The following is a 23,170-nucleotide window of genomic DNA, read 5'->3' on the forward strand; positions in this document are numbered from 1 at the left end:
TGAGATTATACGAGATAGAAGAGAGGAAGAGAGGTTGCTGCGTTTCAATAAGTGAAAGATTGATGTGTTTTAATAGGTGAAAAGTGAGGATGTAATAAGTAACCTTCTTAAAGACCTAACCACAAACTACCAGGGTCTAATCAGAACTTATTACAGTAATAACAACAAAGCTCAACTTTAAGCTTTATCTTAACCGAACGAGAACAACAACAAACGAGAAAACAACAACAACCTATAAAGAAGAAGACAACAACAAACTATAAAGAAGACAGAACACAGAAAACAACGAAACTATAGTAAACTTGTTTTCCAACTACTTCCCATTACACTCATCAAACCAAGCAAACATATCTCCACGCTATCTTAAACATTCTTACACAAAATCACAAACACAGTACGGTATCTTACACAAAATCACAAACACAGTAAGCTATCTTAAATGTCCACACCAACTAAAACAATTACGTTTAAGTCATAAAGAAGACAGAAGAAGACAAACCTCGATTCTACTAATCAAACGACTAATCAATTAACTCCCTAATCAGCCGATGTAGATTATCAGACATAGCTTCAGTTCTTAACCCATTGGTTCAGTTTAGAAGAAAGACAAACCTCGATTATATAGTCTAAACAATTCGAAAATCACAAAAGGGAGGGACAGGAAGGAACACGAACCTTCTGGGGGTTCGATTCGTCGGTTTTGGTACTCGATTAAACGACAAAACAGAGAGGATTGCGACGACTTTCTTTCCTGCCGATATCGCCTTGTCGACAGAGAGAGAAGAAGGAGACGAAGTGAATGAATCCCGACCAAACTCGACTCTCTCTCTCTCCTTCGGTTTGCCTTTCCCGAGCTGCCACGTACTCCCAAGGACTTTGTTAAAAACTTCTTATTCTGAAAACGTTTGTCCGATTTTTCTTTATTTTTCATTTTCTTTTGGGCCAATATTATGTCGGGACTTGGGTTTAGATACGCCGATATTGGTGCTCTAATATTCCCCTAATTTTGTTTTGTTTCTTTTTCCTGGCGGAAGAAACAAGAGACATACAAAATACATACCAAACATGTATGTATACAAAATAGTACAAAAATTACACCACCAAATGTTCTCGTGATATCCACTGGCGTGGCGGGGTTTTTATAATTAGTAGTAGTATTCAGTCACATGGCTTAAAGGTACGCATCTAAAAAAAAGTTTAACCCAAAAAAATTTGAAGCTACGAAGAATGGATTAGTTTACAATGTTTTGATAGTGTGAACTGCGGAGTCTGGTGCTCGTATCAGTCAGTCAGACTGTAATATGTGAGGAAATCTAGCGGGTGACCATAATCTAAAACCAATAATCACAATATAAATAAATAAATAGGCACACGAGAGAAAGCACGAGTGGGGGGAGCTTTGTGCAGAGTATTTTCAACTTTTCATTGGATACAGAAATTATTTAAAAAATAATAATTAAAAATTCGAATGTGAACGGCTAAAATGACGAGTGATGATGAAATTCTCGACGGTTCTGGTTCTCCGCGCCACTCACACCGACCATCCTCGTAAGTTTCCAAATGGTCGAGGCTTAATATTATTACTAGACCTTGACCCGCGCGACCGCGCGAATATTTAATTTGTGTTTGTATTTAATGATATATTTGTTAATGTAGTCACATTTTTAAATGTAAATGTTATATTTGTACTTAATTTTATATTTTAGCGTAAAACGTATCACCGATATTAGGTATTATATAAAAAATCTAAAATTTATATAATAATATCCATGTCTAAGATATATAGCTAACAATTTTTTTAATAAAAAGTATAAAAATAGACAACTATGAATTAGTATGCTATTTATAAATGAAACATTAGTTATAATATTTGTAAGAAAATAAAATGATCGTTAAAATTCTATGAAATTTTGAACATATACAAATTAAGATTGAAAATAAAATAAAAATATAAATTTGATGTAACGATAAGAAATTATAAATGAGTTTAAATTTGTGTACATTTAAACCACGACCTTGCAGATGTTTGATTTTATTTTTGTAAATAAATATTTATTTTATCTAAGTGATAATATGTATTTTAAAATTTTACATGTGTTAAATAATTATTTAATAAAATTTATAAGCATAATAATTTCATAGTTTATATTTTTAAATTTTATTATCTTGTAAACCGTCAATTGTATTACCACCATTTTTAGAATATGATCCTTGCATCTATTCAAATGTTTTATTTTGTTTTTTTTGTGGATCAAAATTTTATGAAAATGTCTAATAAATTATTTTATATACATGTTAAGTTTGTAAATAATTATAATGGTGCATGTAATATATTTATATAGGTAAGAAGAAGAATTTGTTCAAAAAATAAGAAGAGTAACGTGAATTGTGGGAGAGAATGAGACAAAAATGTAATTTATCTTGTTACATAAATATTTTGTGTATATTATTGATATTTATGAATGTTTATAATATTAATATTATATAGATAAGTTAAAAGATTTATATTTAATTGATTGTGAATTTAATTTAGGAAATGTTTTATTAATTTTTAAAAAAACATGGAAAGCATAAAATTAGGAGTAATTATTACTTCATTAGTTCTGGAAAAGACAAAGATTACTTAAAAGTAGGTTCATTTAATTATTTCAATGGCACTAAGCTGTAAATATTGTGCAAGTTTAAGGGTTAGTTTCAATGTGTACTTCTCTTTTAATAGATTAGACTAGACCTTGACCCGCCCGACCGGGCGGGTATTTATTTTATGTTTTTAGTTTTTTTTGTTTATATTAAATGACGTATTTGTAATATTAAAACATAAATTCATATTGAAAATTAATCTTTATAGTTATAATAAAAATAAAAATTAAAAGTTTAATAAAATATTCTGATATAAATTTTAAATTTCGTAATTAAAATAATATAGTGGCGGTCATATTTTTTTCAATTTCAAAATCTAAGCTTCCCTAAAGACAAAGAAAATAAATTTATAAATACATAAAATATATAAACTTATTTGGAACTATAATTTCAATTAAAAGAAATTTGTTAAAGAAAAATAATCTTACTGTTGTTATTTATTTCTAGAGCTTGACCCGTGACCGTATAAATATTTGCTTTCACTTTAATTTTTTTCTTTGTACTAATGGTATAATATATATATGTAAATTAAAATATATTACATAACTGTTAATATAACATTTTTAAACATAAGAATTTTATTTATTACTTTGAATAATTATATTTTGTGATTTTAATCGTCTATTATATCACAATGTATCATATAAACAAATCCAATATTTATAACTAATTGGACTTATATTATGAAAGCATTATACTAATATATGAATAAACTATTTTATATTTTATTTATATGTTATATAAATTGATTATGATGTGTGATTTTTTATTTTATTATTTATTACTTATAAATATTAAAAATATTGAGTATGTTAATACGAAATATATTAGGAAATTTATTTTGGTTATGATTTGATAAAGGAAATCTATTATTTAAATTTTGGAAAGATATTAAATGCTTAAATCTATGATTTAAATTTGGAAAAGACAAGCATGCTTAAATATAGGTTCAATAAATATCTCAATGGCATTCTAATGTAAATAAGTAGTAAAACTAAGGGGTATTTCTATTTTGTACTTCTGTTTTAATAAAGTAGACTAGATTTTGACCCGCGCTTTCAAAGCGCGGGTTTATTTTTGTTTTTTTTTTCAATTGACAAATATTTAGTAAATGTCACATTTTCATATATTTGTGTTTTATTTTATAAAAGACCTAAAAATTTTATCTTTATTTATCGTATTTCATTTTAAATGACTATTTATGTTAAAAAAATTAAACTTTATTTTTTTAATGAATTAAGTTGGTATAACTCTGATAAATTAATTTTATTATGGGGTTAATATTTTAATTAAAAAATTATATAATTTTAATAAAGATTTATACTTTTCAATAAAAAAATTCAATTATTTTTATGAATGCTTAAATTATATTAAGAAAAGAAAAAAATAATAATTAAGAATAGTTGAAAAAAAATTATTTGAACTTGGACTCAATGACCCAAAGGAAAAAAAAAGTGAGAATTGAATCTGATTTTTTAATAGGCCCAAATGGCCCAAGAGAGATTTGATTTGGGCTGGATCCAAAAATAATGACCCAATATAGATTTGTTATTAATATTACTTAATTGCCCTTAATGAAACATGCAATGTTAGTGAAGGAAACATACCCCTAAGGTAATTATGACAATATGATCCTGCTTTAATAGTATAGATATACGACTATTATATTCCATGATATTCTCTGTCCATGCGTTTTCTTTGTCATCTTTTTATTTAGCATCATTACTATACATTTTTTTTTGTTGAAAAAAACTACATTATTTTTTGGTGTCATTTTTTTGTTAAATATTTCTTTTGTGAATGGAGTGCTATTTCATTTTATTCTTGCGAATTGGATTTAGTTCTTTGTATGGGTGACAACACAAAAGAGATTTAGGTGTATTCAAGAGGTATTACAGTTATTTTCTGTCAACAGATATTTTATAGTTATTTTTTTAAAGTCAATATATACCACTATTCTTGAATTAGATATACTTTTATTAAAAATAATACATTAATTTAATTTAATAGTATATGTTTTGTTCACACACACAGAAAACAATGTGTAATTAGAAATAATTTAGGTACCGTATTTAATGCACACTTTGTAATCAAGTAGTATCAATTCATATACAGATATAAATTAACTCCAAGTAGACGAATACTTCATTTAATAAAATCTCATCAAAGTGGTAAATATGCCAATACGACACATGTAATATGCTCTCCACGAAAGGAAAACCTCTTAAAATCTTTCGCGTTCGTGGCATTAATACAATTCAACACTTCATTTAATTCATTACAACAGCAAAGGGTAGTTACGTAATCCCAACACTGACGGAAACTAGAAGTTAAGAGATAGAGAGAAAGGTCTCTTTATCCATATAATTTTATCCAACCCCAAAACCTGTATAAAAGCAAAGACTCCCCTCAAGCATTTTCCTTCTCACACCAAAACAAAAACTTAATAAAAATATTAAAATCACAAAATTCTTAAAATCTCTTCTTCAATGGCGACGGGGAAAAGCTACTACGCACGGCCAAGCCACCGTTTCCTCGGCACCGATCAGCCGTACTACGCCGCCACCGATTCGGGATTCGAGTTCGACGAATCCGATCTCTACTCCGCTTCCGATTCCCCCGATTTCCGCCGGAAAATCTCTAAACCGGTCAGATCGGTGAAGAAATCGTCTAACCGTCCGTCCACGTGCGGCGCTTCCTCCGCCGCAGCGGCGTCGTCTCTCCCGGTGAACGTGCCGGACTGGTCCAAGATTCTCCGGGAGGAGCATCGCGATAACCGACGGAGAAGCATCGTGGATGACGACGGAGATTGGTTGGACGCTAGCGGCGGGAGGTTGCCGCCGCATGAGTTTCTGGCGAAGACGAGGATGGCGTCGTTCTCGGTCCACGAAGGAGTTGGGAGGACATTGAAAGGGAGGGATCTCAGTAGGGTTAGAAATGCTATTTTTGAGAAAATTGGGTTCCAGGATTAATATTTTTAAAAATAATTATATTCAAAATATAAGTAACTGTCAGAGAGAGAGATAGAGCATTTGATATTTCTTGAAATGCCCTCGACTTATCGTCTATTCCGAAAAATTTTACCCATGTAATTTTAGTTAACTTTGAGATATTATTAAATTTTGCGTATTGAAATGATTACTGTAATGTTTCCGGAAGAAAGAAAAATAGCTTCTTATTTGATAAACAAGATCAAAATCCAGATTTGGGAAATTTCTTTGTCAAAATTAAATTGAGGGGTTGAAAATGGATAAAACTGAAAAATGGGGGGGGGGCGGAGAAATCGTTTGAATTATTGGTGGGATGTTGAGTGTTTTGATGTGGTGGGTAAGAAAAGCAGAGGCTAAGGACAAATGAAAGTGACATAGTTGCTTGCGAATTATTCTCTTCATTCTTTGTTTAAACATCCTAATTTTTTAAAGTATGGTTTCAACCAAATTCGTTTGCTCGAATATTTTAGTAAATGATAGTATCAGTTTCTTATTTTATTAAAAAATGGATTTGCTTATCGAAATCCAGCAAACGATTACGTGAATGGTGTGGTAGGGGATTATAAGGGACATGCAGTTCATGTGATTGAAGATTATGCTTAATATCCTCAATGTAAGAACTTTGTCCTTATCCAACACACATTTCTTGGAAAATATTAATTTGGAATTTATCTTCTTATCACAATAGTTTATAGAATTTACTGTTCGAGTATGTAATTAATTTCATTATAAATAGGAAACTAACGAATTACATTCGACAATCTTATCAGGCTAACATAACAATCTTATCATATCTGCAAATTATGATAATTGCAACTTAAATATTTCCTCCGTTTCGGTATAGATGTCATTTTGAAAAGGTTTGGTTGTTTCATAATAGAAAATGTCTACACAAATTTAGATAATTTTAATTTTATCAAAAATTGTATAACTAATTGTATTTATTATATTTATTTATAATTAAATTAATTAATTTAAAATTATATTTTAGTGATATATTTATAAAAAATAGTTTTCTTATATATATATATATTGAGATAAAACATCATGTTATGATATAGAAAGAGTATGAGTAGGGTGATAATTTATGAGACCCACAAAGATCATTTTAATGACTAATGAAGTTCTCAAGTTGGATGTCGTGTTGTGATTTGGCTTCATACAATATGAGTAATGAGTAGGGCAAAATATTTATCAGTTTGAATTTATTTCAATTCGTTATTCGCTTTGATTTTGATCCAGAAATTCAGATTTTGGTAAGTTTTTGAGTAAAATAAGTATTAAAAATAAATATCCGTTAAAAGCAAATAAAATCACAAATATTAAAACTTCAAATACTAAAATTTCAAAAACAATATATCTGTTCCACTCCGACGGATATATAATAAATACATGGATATGTTAACACATGACTTAACATTCACATTATCACTTGTAAAAGTATTAAAGAAAGAAAAAGAAAAAAAAATATTTTTGCGACAACCATAACTTTTTCGTAAGTTTTGTCTTTTAAATCTATTTTAAATATTTTTAAAATGTACAAAACATATAGTTTCATCACTTTATATTTTTACTTTGTATTATGTACAACATATTTTTAGGAAAGCCTTGTATTTTCTCCAAAACAAAACTAGTATTATTTTTTAGACTTTTTGATGACATGGTGGCTTCATATTAGAGAAAACTCTACTTTATATATAGATAGATATATATGTATTTAAAAACGATAGATTTTTATTATTAATTTTTATGTAGTTCATGTTTATCATTTGTTACAAGGTTTGACATAAATTTATAATGAAATTTTAACTAATTATGTTTGGTATAAATTTATATGACCAGAATATGTGATCATAGTAAGATTTGTTTTTATTGATGTACAACACAAATCACACATATTAGTTTTTCCTGAAATTATGCTATTATAATTTTATTATTGATGTTGAATTTTCTTCATTTATTTTAATGATGTTAACTTTATTTCATTTTTACGTGATATTAATGAAAATTAGAAAATGTATCAGCTATTAATTTATGTAAATTCACATTTATGTATCAGTTTTTAAAAAGTGATGTAAGTTACATAAATTTATATCAGTTTTATCGAAGTGATATCAAATAATTCAATAACAACATCAATTATTATAATTGATGGTAAAACAAATAATTTGTATCATTTATTTATAAGTGATTTAAATTGCTATCATTTATTTTTGTGATACTATTTATGTGATATAATGTGATTTTTTTTGTAGTGTTTGTTTGTTTGTATTAGTGTCACAAATGTGGTTCAAATTTGTTTTATGTATTTGGTATATGGTCAGTGGATTTAAATTCAAGGTGTGTGAGTTGTTGACAAAGAAATATAATTGATAATAAATGGATTAGTTCATGTATATTTTATTTTATCAATGAGAATCCTAACATAAAATAATAAATGTTAGTTTATATTTTTTTATCATTATTATAAATTTTAAATACTAATTTTGTCTCCGAAAATTAATAAAGTTTAAACACAAATATAAGTAATTTCCTTCTGTTTGAATCTTAAATTTTGTTTGAATATAATAAGACTGCATGTGACAACCATACATACTGACATACACACAACAAACTGAAAACAATTACAATAGAAACATCATCAGTTATAAGTAATTTATTGTCTCTCTAAAGCATTACAACATCTTAAAAATTTCTTGGATACAAATTTTGATTAATAATTTATTGTTAAACTATTTTTTTTTGAATGAATGTTAATTATATTCATCAAAAGCTCTGTTATACATCAAGTGCAACTACTTATAATGGTAATTTTTTAAAAGGTAAAAACATCAATCTTAAACTTTGGTACCGAACCAAATTTGAAGAAGCCCCTCATATTGCTTCTCGTGGGAGTTGACTAAAAGGACGAGATGATTTCGGATGTTCTTGTCGATGATCTTGTGCAGAGTGGTAGCAAGGGAGGTTCACCGTGGTTGCCACGATTCCCCTCCTTCCAAACTGAATGGATAGCAATGTGAAGAGCATAGCAAGCGATAAGCTGGCATTGGCTGTCCCGATCGTTGTTGGCTAGATCGAACCTGAACAAGAGAAGTCCAGTCCGTGGTGAAATACTGTCCCAGCAAACCTTTAGTTAAGCTGTTCCATATCTCAGCAGAGTAAACACAATGGAAAAACTGGTGGTTTCGTGACTCATCTCCAATATTGCAGAGGCAACAGGTGGCGCAAGTACTACTATCCCACTTCAGTTTACGATCAGCAGTAAAAAGTGTATTTCTCATGGATAGCCAAGTAATGAAGGACAACTTGGGGGAAGCCTTTGAGAACCAAACAACTTTGTGCCAGTCGCAGCGATGGCCTTCTCCTAGCAGACTTTTTAGAGAACTTTTGTTTATAAGTAGAGCGGTCTCCAAAGGTTTATGTCTTCTATCTCAGTTCTACACATTACTTTATTGTTAAACTATACCAGAGATTAACCCACGCAAGGATATTGATTCTTACATTTTTATACATTGATATTTGTTTTTCATAATTAGTATTAAATATTTTAGATGAGTTGTAATATAACTAATTGTATTTAAAAGATCTGGACCGAATCGGATAATATGGTTATTTTTTGTACAAATATCCGAACTTATTTCAGATATATTTGTTATTTAGATATTTTTAGTTTCCTATAGATAAGAACCGAACTCACCTAGTTCGAGAATGACCCAACTCAAAACTCACATATAAATTTATAATATTTAAGCGGGACCTAATTTAAAAAAAAAATATATCCGAAAAAACAACTCGTACCTAAATGGATAGCCAATGTTCATGCCAAACTAGTTTTATAAACTAATAAAAGAACTCTTTTAATGTGTTTGGCTAAATTAAGTGAAATAAAAAGAGTTTCTATTTAGTAAAATAATTATCTGGAGTGAAAAATTAATCGTCAATAAATGTAATACATTTTTATTATTTTGATTTAAGTTATTATTGTATTCATAAAAAATGTCTTTGAATTATGTTTTGGCTACATAATTTTCGAGTGATTGAAAATAAAATAAATAATTTTTTTAGTAAAAAAAACTAAACCGAATGTTTAATCATATGCAAAACCTAATTATTTAATTTTTTTTTATTTTATAATTGGCACAAAGTTAATGTTGATTAACTAATAAATAAAAATCTGTAATATTATTATGGTAATATAATTAATGATGTGATATATTGTTAAGATAATATAATTAATAAAATTATTAAACTGGATAAAATATGAAAATACAATTAATGTAATTATATTAATAAAATTACTAAAATAACACTATCTATATTTTTAAACAATTCTCGTTAAATTCTCATTATATTGTTACGTATATTTTCAAATAATTTTCATTTACCATGTTATCCATATTTTCAACCAGTAGATATAGACTGACTAGATTTGTCAGTGACATCTCGTAAATTAGTTGAAATTTAAAAATTCCTCGAGGTTAGGTGAACAATCTACATCGTTATTGTCATCAATCAACGTCATGTCAATTTTCAATTAAAAATATGTAATGTGACACTTTGATTATATTTGGGTCAAATGGCCCAGGAATGAAAAGCCCAAGTCCACTATAACTATTAGCAATATAATATGATCTATCTTCGTGGGCTTATTCAGTAATACGATACCTACTTATTAATTTCGAAGTAGTTCTTCGATGCTATACAAAAAGAAAATGACTATCTTTCTCGAAACAAGTATAAAATTATTAAAACATTCATTAGGAAGAAAAAGGAAGAAAATATTCCCCTTTTATATAATTTGACTGTATGGTATGGTATACTACCATCAGCATGTAATCTAAAAAACGAAACTCTAACTTCGACAACAACATTTGGCGGATGTCTTTCTTCTTCTTCTTTTTTTCTTGTCAAAAACATTTTGTATAACTTTGATATTACCAAGTACGTTGACATAACACACTATAAACCACTACTTTACATGTTAAAAAAAAAAAAAACTAGCCTTCGACAGAACTATTTTACATGTTTTAGCTAAGATTATACAATTATGCATATTGATCACCATTCAAATCATATACATGTTTCTTATTATTTCAAATGATCATGTTTAAGATAAATATTTTTAAACATGCTACAGGCAATTCGTTTAGCACATATATATTTTTGATTAATATAGGGTATCACGAACCTACGAGAGAGTCTAGACTAATTTTCAAAGAGAGATACCGATCATAGATAGACAATTTCTTCAGATATGTAAATAGGCCGTAAACAGATATCTATATTTTAGATAGGTGTTCATACCAATGTGATTTAGTTTTATACAGCACGTAGATCGAATTTGAAACGTGTTAGACATCCAAATAATTCCCTTTACCACTTGACCACATAGTCCTCAACTATTCATCTAGCATATTTACATACAAGAATGTATACAGTTATTACAAGATAGATATTTTGGTTAGAAAAACGTTGAACAAATAACTGCAAACGTAAACTTTAATTTGTTATTATATATAATCATATATAGTATAGAAAAGCAAACAAAATCATGGAAATATCGTAGAATAATTAATACTAGATCTCGATCCGCGCGGCGGTTGCGCGGATTTTTGTTTTTATTTATTTTTATATAAATATTTTATTTTCCATTTAAAATTGGTATGTATTATAATATATATGTGTCTATCGATTTTTAAAACATAATAAGTTTATTGTATATTTTTTCATTGAATAGATTGTTTCAAAGTTTCACATGTATTTGTATCTTCTTCTATATATATATTTTCGAATTATTATTTCATTATTAAAATAGTAACTATATATATAAATATTAGTAAAATATTGTTTTATTGTCATATTCATAGATATTGTAACATTTCACAAATTTAGAAAGTTTTTAAAAAATTAATTTTTTCGCTTCATAAATTTATATTATCGAGTAAATAATTAAACATTTAGTTTTTGTTTAGTTTTTAAAATAAACTATATAGTTTAAAATTTGTTTTCATTGGTTTAAGGTAATAAAGATTAATCATTGTTAGATAATATGATTTTTTCTTATTTAGAAAAAAATCTTTATAATTTTAAAAGTTAACGTAGACAAATATTTAAATATTTAGCATATGGAGGTATAGTATTACAACATTAAATTATATATATTTAATTTATATTATCTATAAATCTAATGAATCATCTATTGTTTAAATCTAATTATTGATATCCTAATAAAAAAATTTGGTAGGCCCAAAATTTAAATGATAAGATTAGATTTTAAATGTAAAATGATTTTCTAGGAGTAGGTCCATTAGATCCATTTTTAAAAAAATCACACATGAATCAATGTTGTGACTTCTGGTTTAATATATAAGATACATATGAATTCCAACAAAAAAAAGGTACAAAAATACGAAATCACAAATAACAAAAACACCGCTGATGTGTTCATAATACAACTGTTCAATCTCAATTTTCAAATATTAGAACGAAATTATGTATCAAGCTTCACATGGAATGACAAACAAGCAACAACTAAATTCGATTAGCTTTACAGACGGCTTTTACAGGTAACGTATATAAATTATATAGTTTGTATTTTAAATATAACAAATGCATTTAGTTTCACCTCCTCAAGCGTCATCAAGGCATGAAGGAAACCCTAAAACTCATGTTCAGTTCTGGAGTAACGCTTATGTCAGCAATCTGTCAGAGCGATTAGTTTTGTAAAATAATACTGATTAGTGCTCTAATTACGCTAAAGACTAAAGTAGCTGATACATCAAATCTAGCCACATCCCCCTCCATTAACAAGTGGAAGGCTTTTTTCTTCTTTTGTTAAGAAAAGTGGAAGGTTTTAATTCCCTTTTAAACATAAACTACACACATATATAAATGAAAGAGAAAGTTTCCACCTTTTGTAATCTGTAAGGGTCAAGTATATTTTGAGGGATACTTCTGTAATCATGTGTATTGATATATACTTCTCGTACTAAACAACTTATGAAATGTATGTCTTGCTTTTCTTTGCCTCTGGCCAATGCTTACTTTTGGTCAAAGACTCAAAGTCTACAAAGCGTTCAAGACTTTCAACTCCATAGATTTATATATAATTACATAGTTTAAACTATCTTAATAATTATTGATCTGCATTAATTTCTTTTTCCTTGTCCTAGTTATCTGCTCACTAGCTTATGGTGGTGTACTGGTCAAATTGTCTTATAAAGTTTTATCATTGCAATGTCAATCATAGTTGTTTATTATAGACGTTAAGATATTGAAAATTCATATGTTCCAAAAACTTAGTTTGACTTTGGTAAAGATAAAAAAAACAAAAGTTGAGGAGAAAACAAGAAAAATCATGAAGATCGTGCCACGGACGTTTATATAAAAATGGTAAACTGGTAACAACATATCAGCCTTCAGTCAACTACATTAATTAGCTTAGCCTTACTAAATACTCATCGAGTTGTCGTTATCAATGCCAATCGAGGAGGAGAGGACCAAACCTTTGTTTCTCCTAGATGGGGTTTTGAACAGTTATTTTATAACGCATTGTGGTCACAGATGCAAAATCATTTCACGTAGGCCTAATTAAATACAAACGAGAAAAGAGCCTTTTGATTATTTCTTATATGTGTAAACTCAAACACAAAAAGTTACGTTTTTAAAACAATGCAGACGCAAAGGAGGAGAGGGCACAGAGACATTATCAAGATTTGAAGATGTGATGTGAAAAATTGACAATTATTCATTTTCGTTAATTAAGGAATTTAGTCGAACGACAAAAAGAATAATGAAGGGATCTGATGATTGGGTCCCAGTTAGGTCAGGTCTCCACATTCGACAGCTACCTCTAAAAGTACTGATGGGGCCCATTATAGAGACAAAGTGGGCCCATATGATTGGATCTTTTATTGGCCCAGAATATTTGGGTTTATCGAAGCATGTCCCATTTCCCACATTATTCTCTTTCTCCTGCAAGCAATGGGCTCTCATCACCTCTGTAAAGAAGGCAACAATCTCATCACAAATACACTGTATACATACCTAATCTTAACCTAAAATATTAGGTGTATAGTCTCTCTTGTATAATCACACTATGTACATATAACATATTACATTCTGTATAGGTGTACATGATACTAATATATACTTCAACTACATACTCTATGAGCTTGTAAACACTTCAACACTTCAACTTTTACGTTCCAAAACTTAGCACTGCTACTAGTTATTTTGGAGTTGGATCACACGAAAACTTTGTTTCCTCTTCAAAATTACAACTGGAATAAGAAGCTTCTTAAATCGGTAGAAAATGTTATCCACAACGATTAAAAAAAATAAAACAGGTTGAAAACATTCGGAGGATAACAATTATGAACGAAAACATATGAGTAATTTAGTGTTTTAAATATTTAATTAACAACAATTATTAGTTTGAAAATGAAACAAAATGTGAATTTTTGTTTTTAGTTCTTTTATCGTGGCCAAGAATATTATTATGAATAAAACAATTATAATCACAAAATCAATAGACGACTACAAAGTATTTAACACATATTTATTATTATATATTGAATTTAGGCTGCTACAAATATTTTTAACACATATTTATTATTATATATATACACATATCTGTGTTTCTAACATGTATCTGCTTTCTTAATTTTTTTGTTGCTAAATTTCTTAAAATTAGAATCGGTTTTGATGTTTTCAAGTGCTTTTATATGCAGTTTAAATTTTTATTAATTTTGATTCAAACGTTTTTACTATGGGTTTTGGGATAGGATATTTTTATTTATTTGAATTATGACTGTGTTTGCTGTTAGCACAATGACCATAAATGTGTATATTAATATATATTGATATCACCATTAAATAACTTTGTCTACACTGAATGCTATCACTCATGTATCTTTTTTTTTTTTGGTAATCTATCACTCATGTATCTGGTTGACTGGTTGAAACATTTCAAAATATACGAGTTAGTTTTATCGATCAAATTACATAATTATCTTATTTTTACATACAAGTTTATCTTGGCATCAGTAGGAAACTATTCTAAATTCAGATCATGCATGATACCTTTTCGAACGATTCTACCTTGTTATCGACTAGATAATCGATAGGGTTAATAAAAAAAAAAATATATATATATATATTCCTACTGAGAAATATATTTTCCTATAAAAAAAAATAGTTTGTTCCTTCTGTCTATTCTACGCTATTTATGTTAGTAGTACATTGCATCAATATCCAATAGTCTATTTCTTTTTGAGAAAAGACTTAATGTCCACCGCACCGTAGCACTGTTGATAATAACAAAAATTTCTACATATACCTATATATTTATATATTTTTATTATTATTCGAACTACATCACAATTGTTCCGCATATTACAATTTGGAGTATATGTACTCGGTAGTTTGATCCTTTTATTCAGTGCTTTAACCTTTTGAAGACTATATATGCGCTCTTTTAATTTTCAAAAATGTTATACAATATAATTTTTGATAACCAAAAATAATAGCCACAGACCACAGCAGAAAGAATAGTTCAGAACATGGATTCAAATTTATTTAATTGTTCGAATATTTAGATTTTTTTCTCATCTAAAACATTTGGTTTATTGTTTCTATGTTTTAACTTTATTACTAGTGAAAAGAAAATCAGCCATTAAGATGAGAATTCTCTAGCTGAATATATACAAGAAAAAGCAATTACAGCTTTTGACCCAAAAAGGGAAAAGATAATTCTAGCTTAAAACCTTAGTCATTAATCAGTTTAATCATTTCTATAGACACACTTTAGATATATATATTCTTTTTTGCGAGACAAATGATATATAAGAAATACGATTGAGGGTATTATCTTATATAAGCGATGCTTTCAACAAAATAATAAAGAACGTATTAAGATTTGAGTGAGGCTTAGATAGAAGGCCGACAAGTCAAATTATATCGTATGTATATGATTATTCATAAATGGTACACTAAAACTATACGTTATATTGAGAGGTAAGTAAAGTGGACAATAAATAGGAGAAGAAAATGTTAAATTTGGGTGGGGAAGTTAGGAGGGGACAAAGTGGAGGAATATTAATATCCCATCAAGACCAGCAACATCAACAACACAATATATATATTTGACAAATAAAAAGCAAAAGATAATATTTAAAACAAAAAAACAAAGCAAGAGTGTGACATTTTGACCTTTTCCATATTTAATTTTGGATTTATTTCGGCTTCCAAATGGTTTATTTATCTCAAGGAATATTATTGTGTATAATTTGAGTTTGTACTATAATGCGAAACTAGTGGGGACACTTCTTTTTTCTTTGTAGCAACTCGCGACATGATTTTTTTTTCATGCAAAACGATTAAAATTTGTTAATATCAAATACAATTTGACACATTTACATGAAATATGATTTATAACCAATTTTTTCTAACAATTTTTTCTAAAAAAAATTGGAACTTAAAAATATCAACATGATGGTATAACTGTAACATAGACTGATTCGTTAACTTATACTATATCTTCCGTTACAGTCTTCTATGATTTTGTTTTTGATTGTCATTTAATATGATTAAAAGAGGATTTCAATCTCATAAATACCTTATTTTGTTTTACTCAGTACTAACATCATATTTTAAGTGAAAATGCTTTGAATTCAATGGTATTTTAAATTAAACAATATAAGTCAATCGTTGATTCGTTGTGTTTCTTATCATGTTTAGTGCTTAGATATGTAATATGCAGTTTACGTAGATTCCGTAGGTAAGCTAGTGCATAATGCAACATGCTGCAAAATTGAATTCTGTTTCAAAAAAAAAAGTTGAACTATTTCTCTACGTTTCGGGCGTGTTAGATCGTGTATTGCATTATTTAATAAAAAAAAAGTTCGTCATTGATTGTAAATTGTTTTACGTAAAATGTTAAGTCTGTATTTATGAATATGATAATGTAATTGAATAGAATTTGTAAGCGTTCTACATATATACACACACATAAATGAATGAACGTACTTGGTTAGGACATGTTTAATTATATTGCATGTCCAGTTAAATCTTAAAAGGAATATTCGTACTCTATTTTCAACAAAGATGGTGAAAAAGCAACAACGATGGTTACGTTCTAAACACTTCCCTTAGGCCTTAACTGGACATGTTAGCCAATAATTTGATTTAAACAGTTTCAGTTTCTCTTTGGTTTAGGCTATTGTCGTCATGTTACACATACACACGCACACATTAATTAATTTGCATAAAATACTTTATTGTTGAAACATATAAAATATTTATATAGCGCGTAATTTTCTATAGAATTTGAAAGAATAGAACAAAGAATCATGGTTTCATCACTAGACACTACGAAATAAAATAAGGTAATCATTGTAACCAAAAAGAGTAATTTCAACCTCAAGTTAAAAAGAAGAAGTTGATTATATAACCATTTTTAATAACTGTTTTAAAACTGTTTAATTTGTCGCTTGCGAAACAATCAAGCACATGGGTCAAACATATATACTATTTTAGTATAGTATGAAATTGTGCATTATCATTATGAGCCACAGCTAACGACAAGTGCCTCAAAATTTGAATGAATCTTAAAAATAAATAAAAACATGACTGAAGAGAACCTTTAAAAGCAACAGATCTTTGAGTGACAATAGCAATCATATACATTAACAAAAGGGAAAATTCCTTAAAAATACACAGACTAATTTTCATTTGCTAATAAAATACACAAACTATTTTGACTCCCCGTTTAATACACGAATTAATTTCCGTTGCCTATTAAATACACAAACTTTCGAAATTCGCAGGTTTTACACATAGTTTTAGACGGCGTTATCTATATTTAACGGAGGTGAAGACGATGTTAGTGTTTAATTAAACATGTGCTTAATTTATGAAAATAAAATTCCTTAAAAATACACGAACTTATTTGTATTGTTAATAAAATACACGAACTAATTTTCATTTGTTAATAAAATACACGAACTATTTTGGATCCCCATTTAATACACGAACTAATTTTTGCTTCTCATTTAATACACAAACTTTTAAAATTTTCAGATTTTATACATCGATTTAGACGACGTCAACTATGTTTAACATGATTTAGTGGATGTCAACTATGTTTAGCAAAAGTGAAGTAGATGTTAGTGTTTAGTTAAACATGTGGTTAAACTGCGAAAGACAATTTTTTAAAAAATCCTTCTGATAGATTATATTGGTAGTTTTCTTCTTCATTACACTTGCATAGTGTAAGTTAATCTTGATTGACGAAAAACAAGAATCAAAAACTAATTCCAAAATCAGAAACTCGTTTAAAATTACCTAGTTTTCTTCGTCATTTTTCATGACATGGAAATCAACTCCACTTTGAAGCAATATAAAATGAAATCAAAGCGAAGAAGAAGAAAAGGAACATAGTTTGATGAGTAAAAGAGGTTGAAATAGATTAGGGTGTCAAACTTGAATTGATGCTAGCTTGAATATAAGGATCAATCGATTCGAGTGGTTTTGGTTGAGGGTGAGCGTGCTTTTCACATTTTAACCATACTTTTAGTTAAAACTAAAGTCATTTCTGTTAAACGTAGTTGACGTCGTTTAAATCGATGTGTAAAATCTACAAATTTTAAAAGTTTATGTATTAAATGGGAAACAAAAATTAGTTCGTGTATTAAATGGGGATCCAAAATAGTTTGTGTATTTTATTAACAAATGAAAATTAGTTCGTGTATTTTTAAGGAATTTTCTTTTCATAAATTAAACACATGTTTAATTAAACATTAACGTCGTCTTTACTTCCGTTAAACTTAGTTAACGCCGTCTAAAACGATGTGTAAAACCTGCGAATTTCAAAAGTTTGTGTATTTAATAGACAACAGAAATTAGTTTGTGTATTAAACGGGAATCCAAAATAGTTCGTGTATTTTATTAGCAAATGAAAATTAGTCTGTGTATTTTTAAGGAATTTTCCCTTAACAAAACCGATATATTTCTATTTCATATGCAATACAGAGTTGATTCAGTTAGTTGTAAGATGACACTTCGTTAATGGATCCGACTCCAGGTGTGGTTGGTTCCACACATGAAAAAGGTATTTTACCATAGCTGAATATATATAATAGTATGATCAAGTTAACTTCTCGGTCAGAATAATATATCCACCAAATAACAAAACTATTTTTGAAGCAATTTTGTAAAATGTGTTTTAGCAAAAAAAAAAAATTGTGTAAAATGTATAACTACAGTCTTTCGTAACTAGAAAAATGACTAGTTTTTGCAAATTATTTGGAAGATATTAAAGTCCTGAAAGAAAGTTTCCTCCGATCAGAAATTATTCATGTACCACGAACGCAAAACTCAAAGGCGGACAGACTAGCACGCAGTGCCAGACAGCAACCGTCTTTTATCGTTTACATGGATCAATATCTCCCGATTTGGTTTACATAATCTGTATGAGTCTGTATAAGTTGATGACAAAAAAAAAATATAACTACAGTCAAACTTGTAAGAACATCTCCAATCTATAATTATTTCTACCTCTATAATAGCATTCAAAGGTAAAATTGCTCCGACCCACCTCGATTTCTTTCTATATAGTAGAGATTTCTATTTTTTTCTTTATTTATAGAGAGAGAAATATCATTCTTCTATTTTTATTCTACATTTAGAGATTGCTATTTTAGAGTAAAGCAAATTAGCTCAATATACTGAAAAGAGTGGAATACCATTGAATTGGGGAAAAATGATAGTGATGGGGGAAAAAAATTGAAGGGAAATAGGGTATGAAGTGCAAATAGAGAGGAAGTTGTGTGTAGAGAGTACAAATACACTTTAGAGTAATACATTGGAGCATATTCCATCTCTATTATAGAATTCCTCTATTCTAGATATGAAAATAGCAAAATACATTGGAAATGGTGACAAAAGGAATGAGAATATAGTAAAAGATAAAATAAATTAAATTAGCACTAGCTGCTACAGTATCTCATGTTCGTAACTGGTTATATAATAGCTGAACCAAGGTTATTATACTGAAAAGTAGCTGGTAAAATAATAAGATCATAAATAAACATGGTAAAATATATAGGTAAGCATATAGATTACCAAAACAATAAAATTGTTGAAAATAATGAAGAAAATAAAATAAAGAGATAAATGGGTGTAAATGTGTGGTCAGCACGTGAGAGTTACTTTTGGCGCATGCGAAAAGCTGATGAAAATACCACGTCGTCAACACTTTTCATTTTATATTTATACTGAAATGGTTTCAGATTGAAAAGTAAATAAAAACATTAAAATGAAAATTCTTTCGGCAAATCAATATTCATACTATCAAATCAACGTGCAAAATGGCAATTGTGTTTGTCATGGTTGGGGAGTAAAAATGCGGTAAACGTATACACTTTGGTCGTCACTAACGTTTTAACTGAATGTTGGTCTAAACACGGTTTTTTCAAAAGTGGTGTTAACACGGTAAGGAAAATGTAGATAGAATAATAGAATACCCATTATAAACATAAAACGATATAGCTAGCATAAAAAAACACATAAGAAGTTATGTAGATATACAGTGAGTTTAAATAGATATATATAGTACAAGAACGAATAATTATAAGAAAAAAAATAAAAAGAATAGAAGAAAAAGGGAGAAAACTATTGAGGCGATGTGTGACGGATAATCGAAGTCTGAGAGAGAGTGAGGCCATAAAAGAGACGGAGATTGTCTGGAATTAAGGAACCATTATTATTTTCTATTCCCCCTTCTCTCATTTTTTTCGTTTATCTCTCGCATTTTCCGTAGATTGTTTTCTTTACTTTTATAAAATCCACATTTAGTAGACAAAACAAACTTCTAAAATGTAAGGCTATATTGTTAAATGCTTGGTTCCCTGCAATTTATGCGATGTCCTTTTCTGTTTTTTTAAATGATAACATGGTTTAAATTAAGTTCTAGACTTTTAGTTTAAAAACACGGTGTAACAATTTCTATACTTGGGTTGCATATTTGTTGAATATTAGCCTGAGTCATTCAATAAATTTGAGATATTTTCAGATTAATTTAAAAAAAAAAACACTTTCCAGTTAGACGAAAATATATATTCCATCTATTTTAAAATTTGTAGATCTTGAGATTAATAAAACATATTGAAATTTTAATAATGTATTCTTCCTATGGTTATATATTTCTCTTAGTTTTAAATCATAAATATCAATAAATATTTTATTTATACAAACTACAGTTAATTATTATTATTATTATCTAATAAAATGCTTAAAATATAAAATGTATAGTTTTGAGATAATTTTTATGACACATATATTTCTGATATGGAGAGATCATTTATATATGACGGCATATAGATGATACATATTTTGTTAATCTATCGGACTCATGACAAACCCTTTTATATGTAAAATTACTTGGAGTTTTATTGCGCTATGTGCATAAACAATAATTTGAACGTAATATTTTTTTTATTTTATATTTTTATATTTTAGCTTTAATGGTTTGAAAAAAAATCATACACATATTTCTGTAATCTTATTTCTTTTGTTTTGGTTTAACTTTCTCAATTTGATTTTACTTAAATTTTAATAAAGTTAGAATTGTATTTCATAAAAACAATTTTTAGTAATACTATATTATATTAAATTAGATTATTATTTATTTTAAATATATCTCTTACGACTTAGTTATATATATGTATATAACATATTTAAATATATAATAATAATTTTGGATTTTTTGTTGGTTTTAGTTAAAAATATGTTAAACTGAGAAAAATCAATTTGTTAATTAATCTAATGAACCGATAAATTTAAATATTTTTTTAATCATTTACCAAAAAAAAGTTGATTAGTGCTTTATTTTTGTATTTGTTGATGAGACATTTACAATTAATTTTGGTAAAATGTATATTTATAAAAATATGATTTATAAGTTCGTGTCAAAAATTATATTTGTAACTATATTTACTAACTAGTTTATTTTTATAATGCATATATATATATATTAATTTAATAGTGATATATGAGTTATTAGTTTAAATATATTTTAATGGTTTTGCCAAAAAATAAATAATTATATAGAAATAAATAATGATGATATAGAAGTTAATAGTTATTAGCATATTAAAAAAAAAAAACTTACCAGAAATATGTAAAAAATTTAAAAATAAAATTTACATGTCATAATTAGGTTAGTGTCATGTCATATTTTTTGAAAGCCATGTCATTATTTTTTTTAAAGTGATTGTATTGATGATACATGTACAAATCACTTGGTAAATAATGTATAGAGAATCTAATATTTTGTCAATATGAAATTATTTACTTAAAAGTAAAAAAAAAACAGAACTAAAAGAGGTATTTTACTTGGAACCAAAAGAAAGTAACTTTTATATTTGGAAGTTGGAACCAAAAGAAAGTAAAAAAGTTCTTTTTTACAGAAAGTAATTACACTTACAGATGAAAGTAAAAAAGGCAGTATGATGTGTTGTGTAAAATTTTCAAAGAGGTTTAGTCGTAGCACTGCGTTTGACTGACTGATCACTGTCTTCTGATTGCTTTTTTGATTTTAAAAATTGTTATCTTCAAATAAATGATGCGCTGCCTTAATCAGTTTGTAAATGGTAGTTTAATAGTAACTGGCCAACTTAACCTTTTAATAACTCCAACGATGGTTTTTAAATTAGCATTCGTGTCTTGGCGTGTTCTTAGCGGTTTAGCTCCTTTAGACAGCCTTTTGTAGGATATCAGTCATAGCACCAAGTTATTCTCGTAAAACTTTTAACAGAGTTTATATTTATATTCTTGAAATAAAACAAAATTGGTTCGTATAATAAAGGAAGATAAGACATGCTAACAAATAAAACACCACCATTACAAGACATACTTTGATTGCTTGATGTGTTAAAATGATTATGTCAGAGACAGAGCGATCATAGGCTTTTCTTTCTTAAACGTCCATTCTCGTTTCCAGTAATATATATAGTTCGCGATATTCTGAAATTTTACAATTCAAAATTTTCTTTTTAGTAAAAGTATTATATATTATGGTGGATATCTCAAACTCCATTTGTATTCACAGAATGTTACCTCCTTAGCATTAAAAAACCAAGATATGGATATGCGACACAAAACAGCACTTGATATTTTATGTGATCTCATGAATGTATTCTTCAAAACCTTGATAACTCTCTCGTCCATCTTCCTATCATGTATCATCAAATATAATGTCCCAATATATTAGAAAAATTTAGGCAAGCTAGCTAAAAATCCCATGATAGTTGTTGGAGGTATTCGTACGTTATGGACTTCTCATGTGAATTTGGATCTGACATAGTCTTGACCAACTATGTGTTCATTCCTTTGTGTGTTAATTTGAGCTTTGACGTCAATGTTCTTATTTCATTCTTGCCGGAACAATCTATTATTATTTTTATTTATCAAAACCATTCCTTTCATCGAACTATATATGACTTTTATCTTTAAAGTTAGGTTTCTCTAGAGTGATATCT

At 27.9% G+C, this 23,170-nt stretch overlaps 1 protein-coding gene across 1 annotated transcript; it reads left to right on the forward strand.

The window, feature by feature from the left end:
- The first annotated feature begins 4,889 nt into the window (after positions 1–4,889).
- Positions 4,890–5,827, forward strand: LOC103845482. Its single transcript, XM_009122354.3, has one exon. It carries the CDS (start codon positions 5,130–5,132, stop codon positions 5,610–5,612), a length of 483 nt encoding a protein of 160 aa, XP_009120602.1. The 5' UTR covers positions 4,890–5,129; the 3' UTR covers positions 5,613–5,827.
- The last annotated feature ends 17,343 nt before the right edge of the window (positions 5,828–23,170 follow it).

The sequence above is a fragment of the Brassica rapa genome, chromosome A10 (genome assembly GCF_000309985.2).
Source record: "Brassica rapa cultivar Chiifu-401-42 chromosome A10, CAAS_Brap_v3.01, whole genome shotgun sequence".
In the NCBI taxonomy this organism is placed as follows: Eukaryota; Viridiplantae; Streptophyta; class Magnoliopsida; order Brassicales; family Brassicaceae; genus Brassica; species Brassica rapa.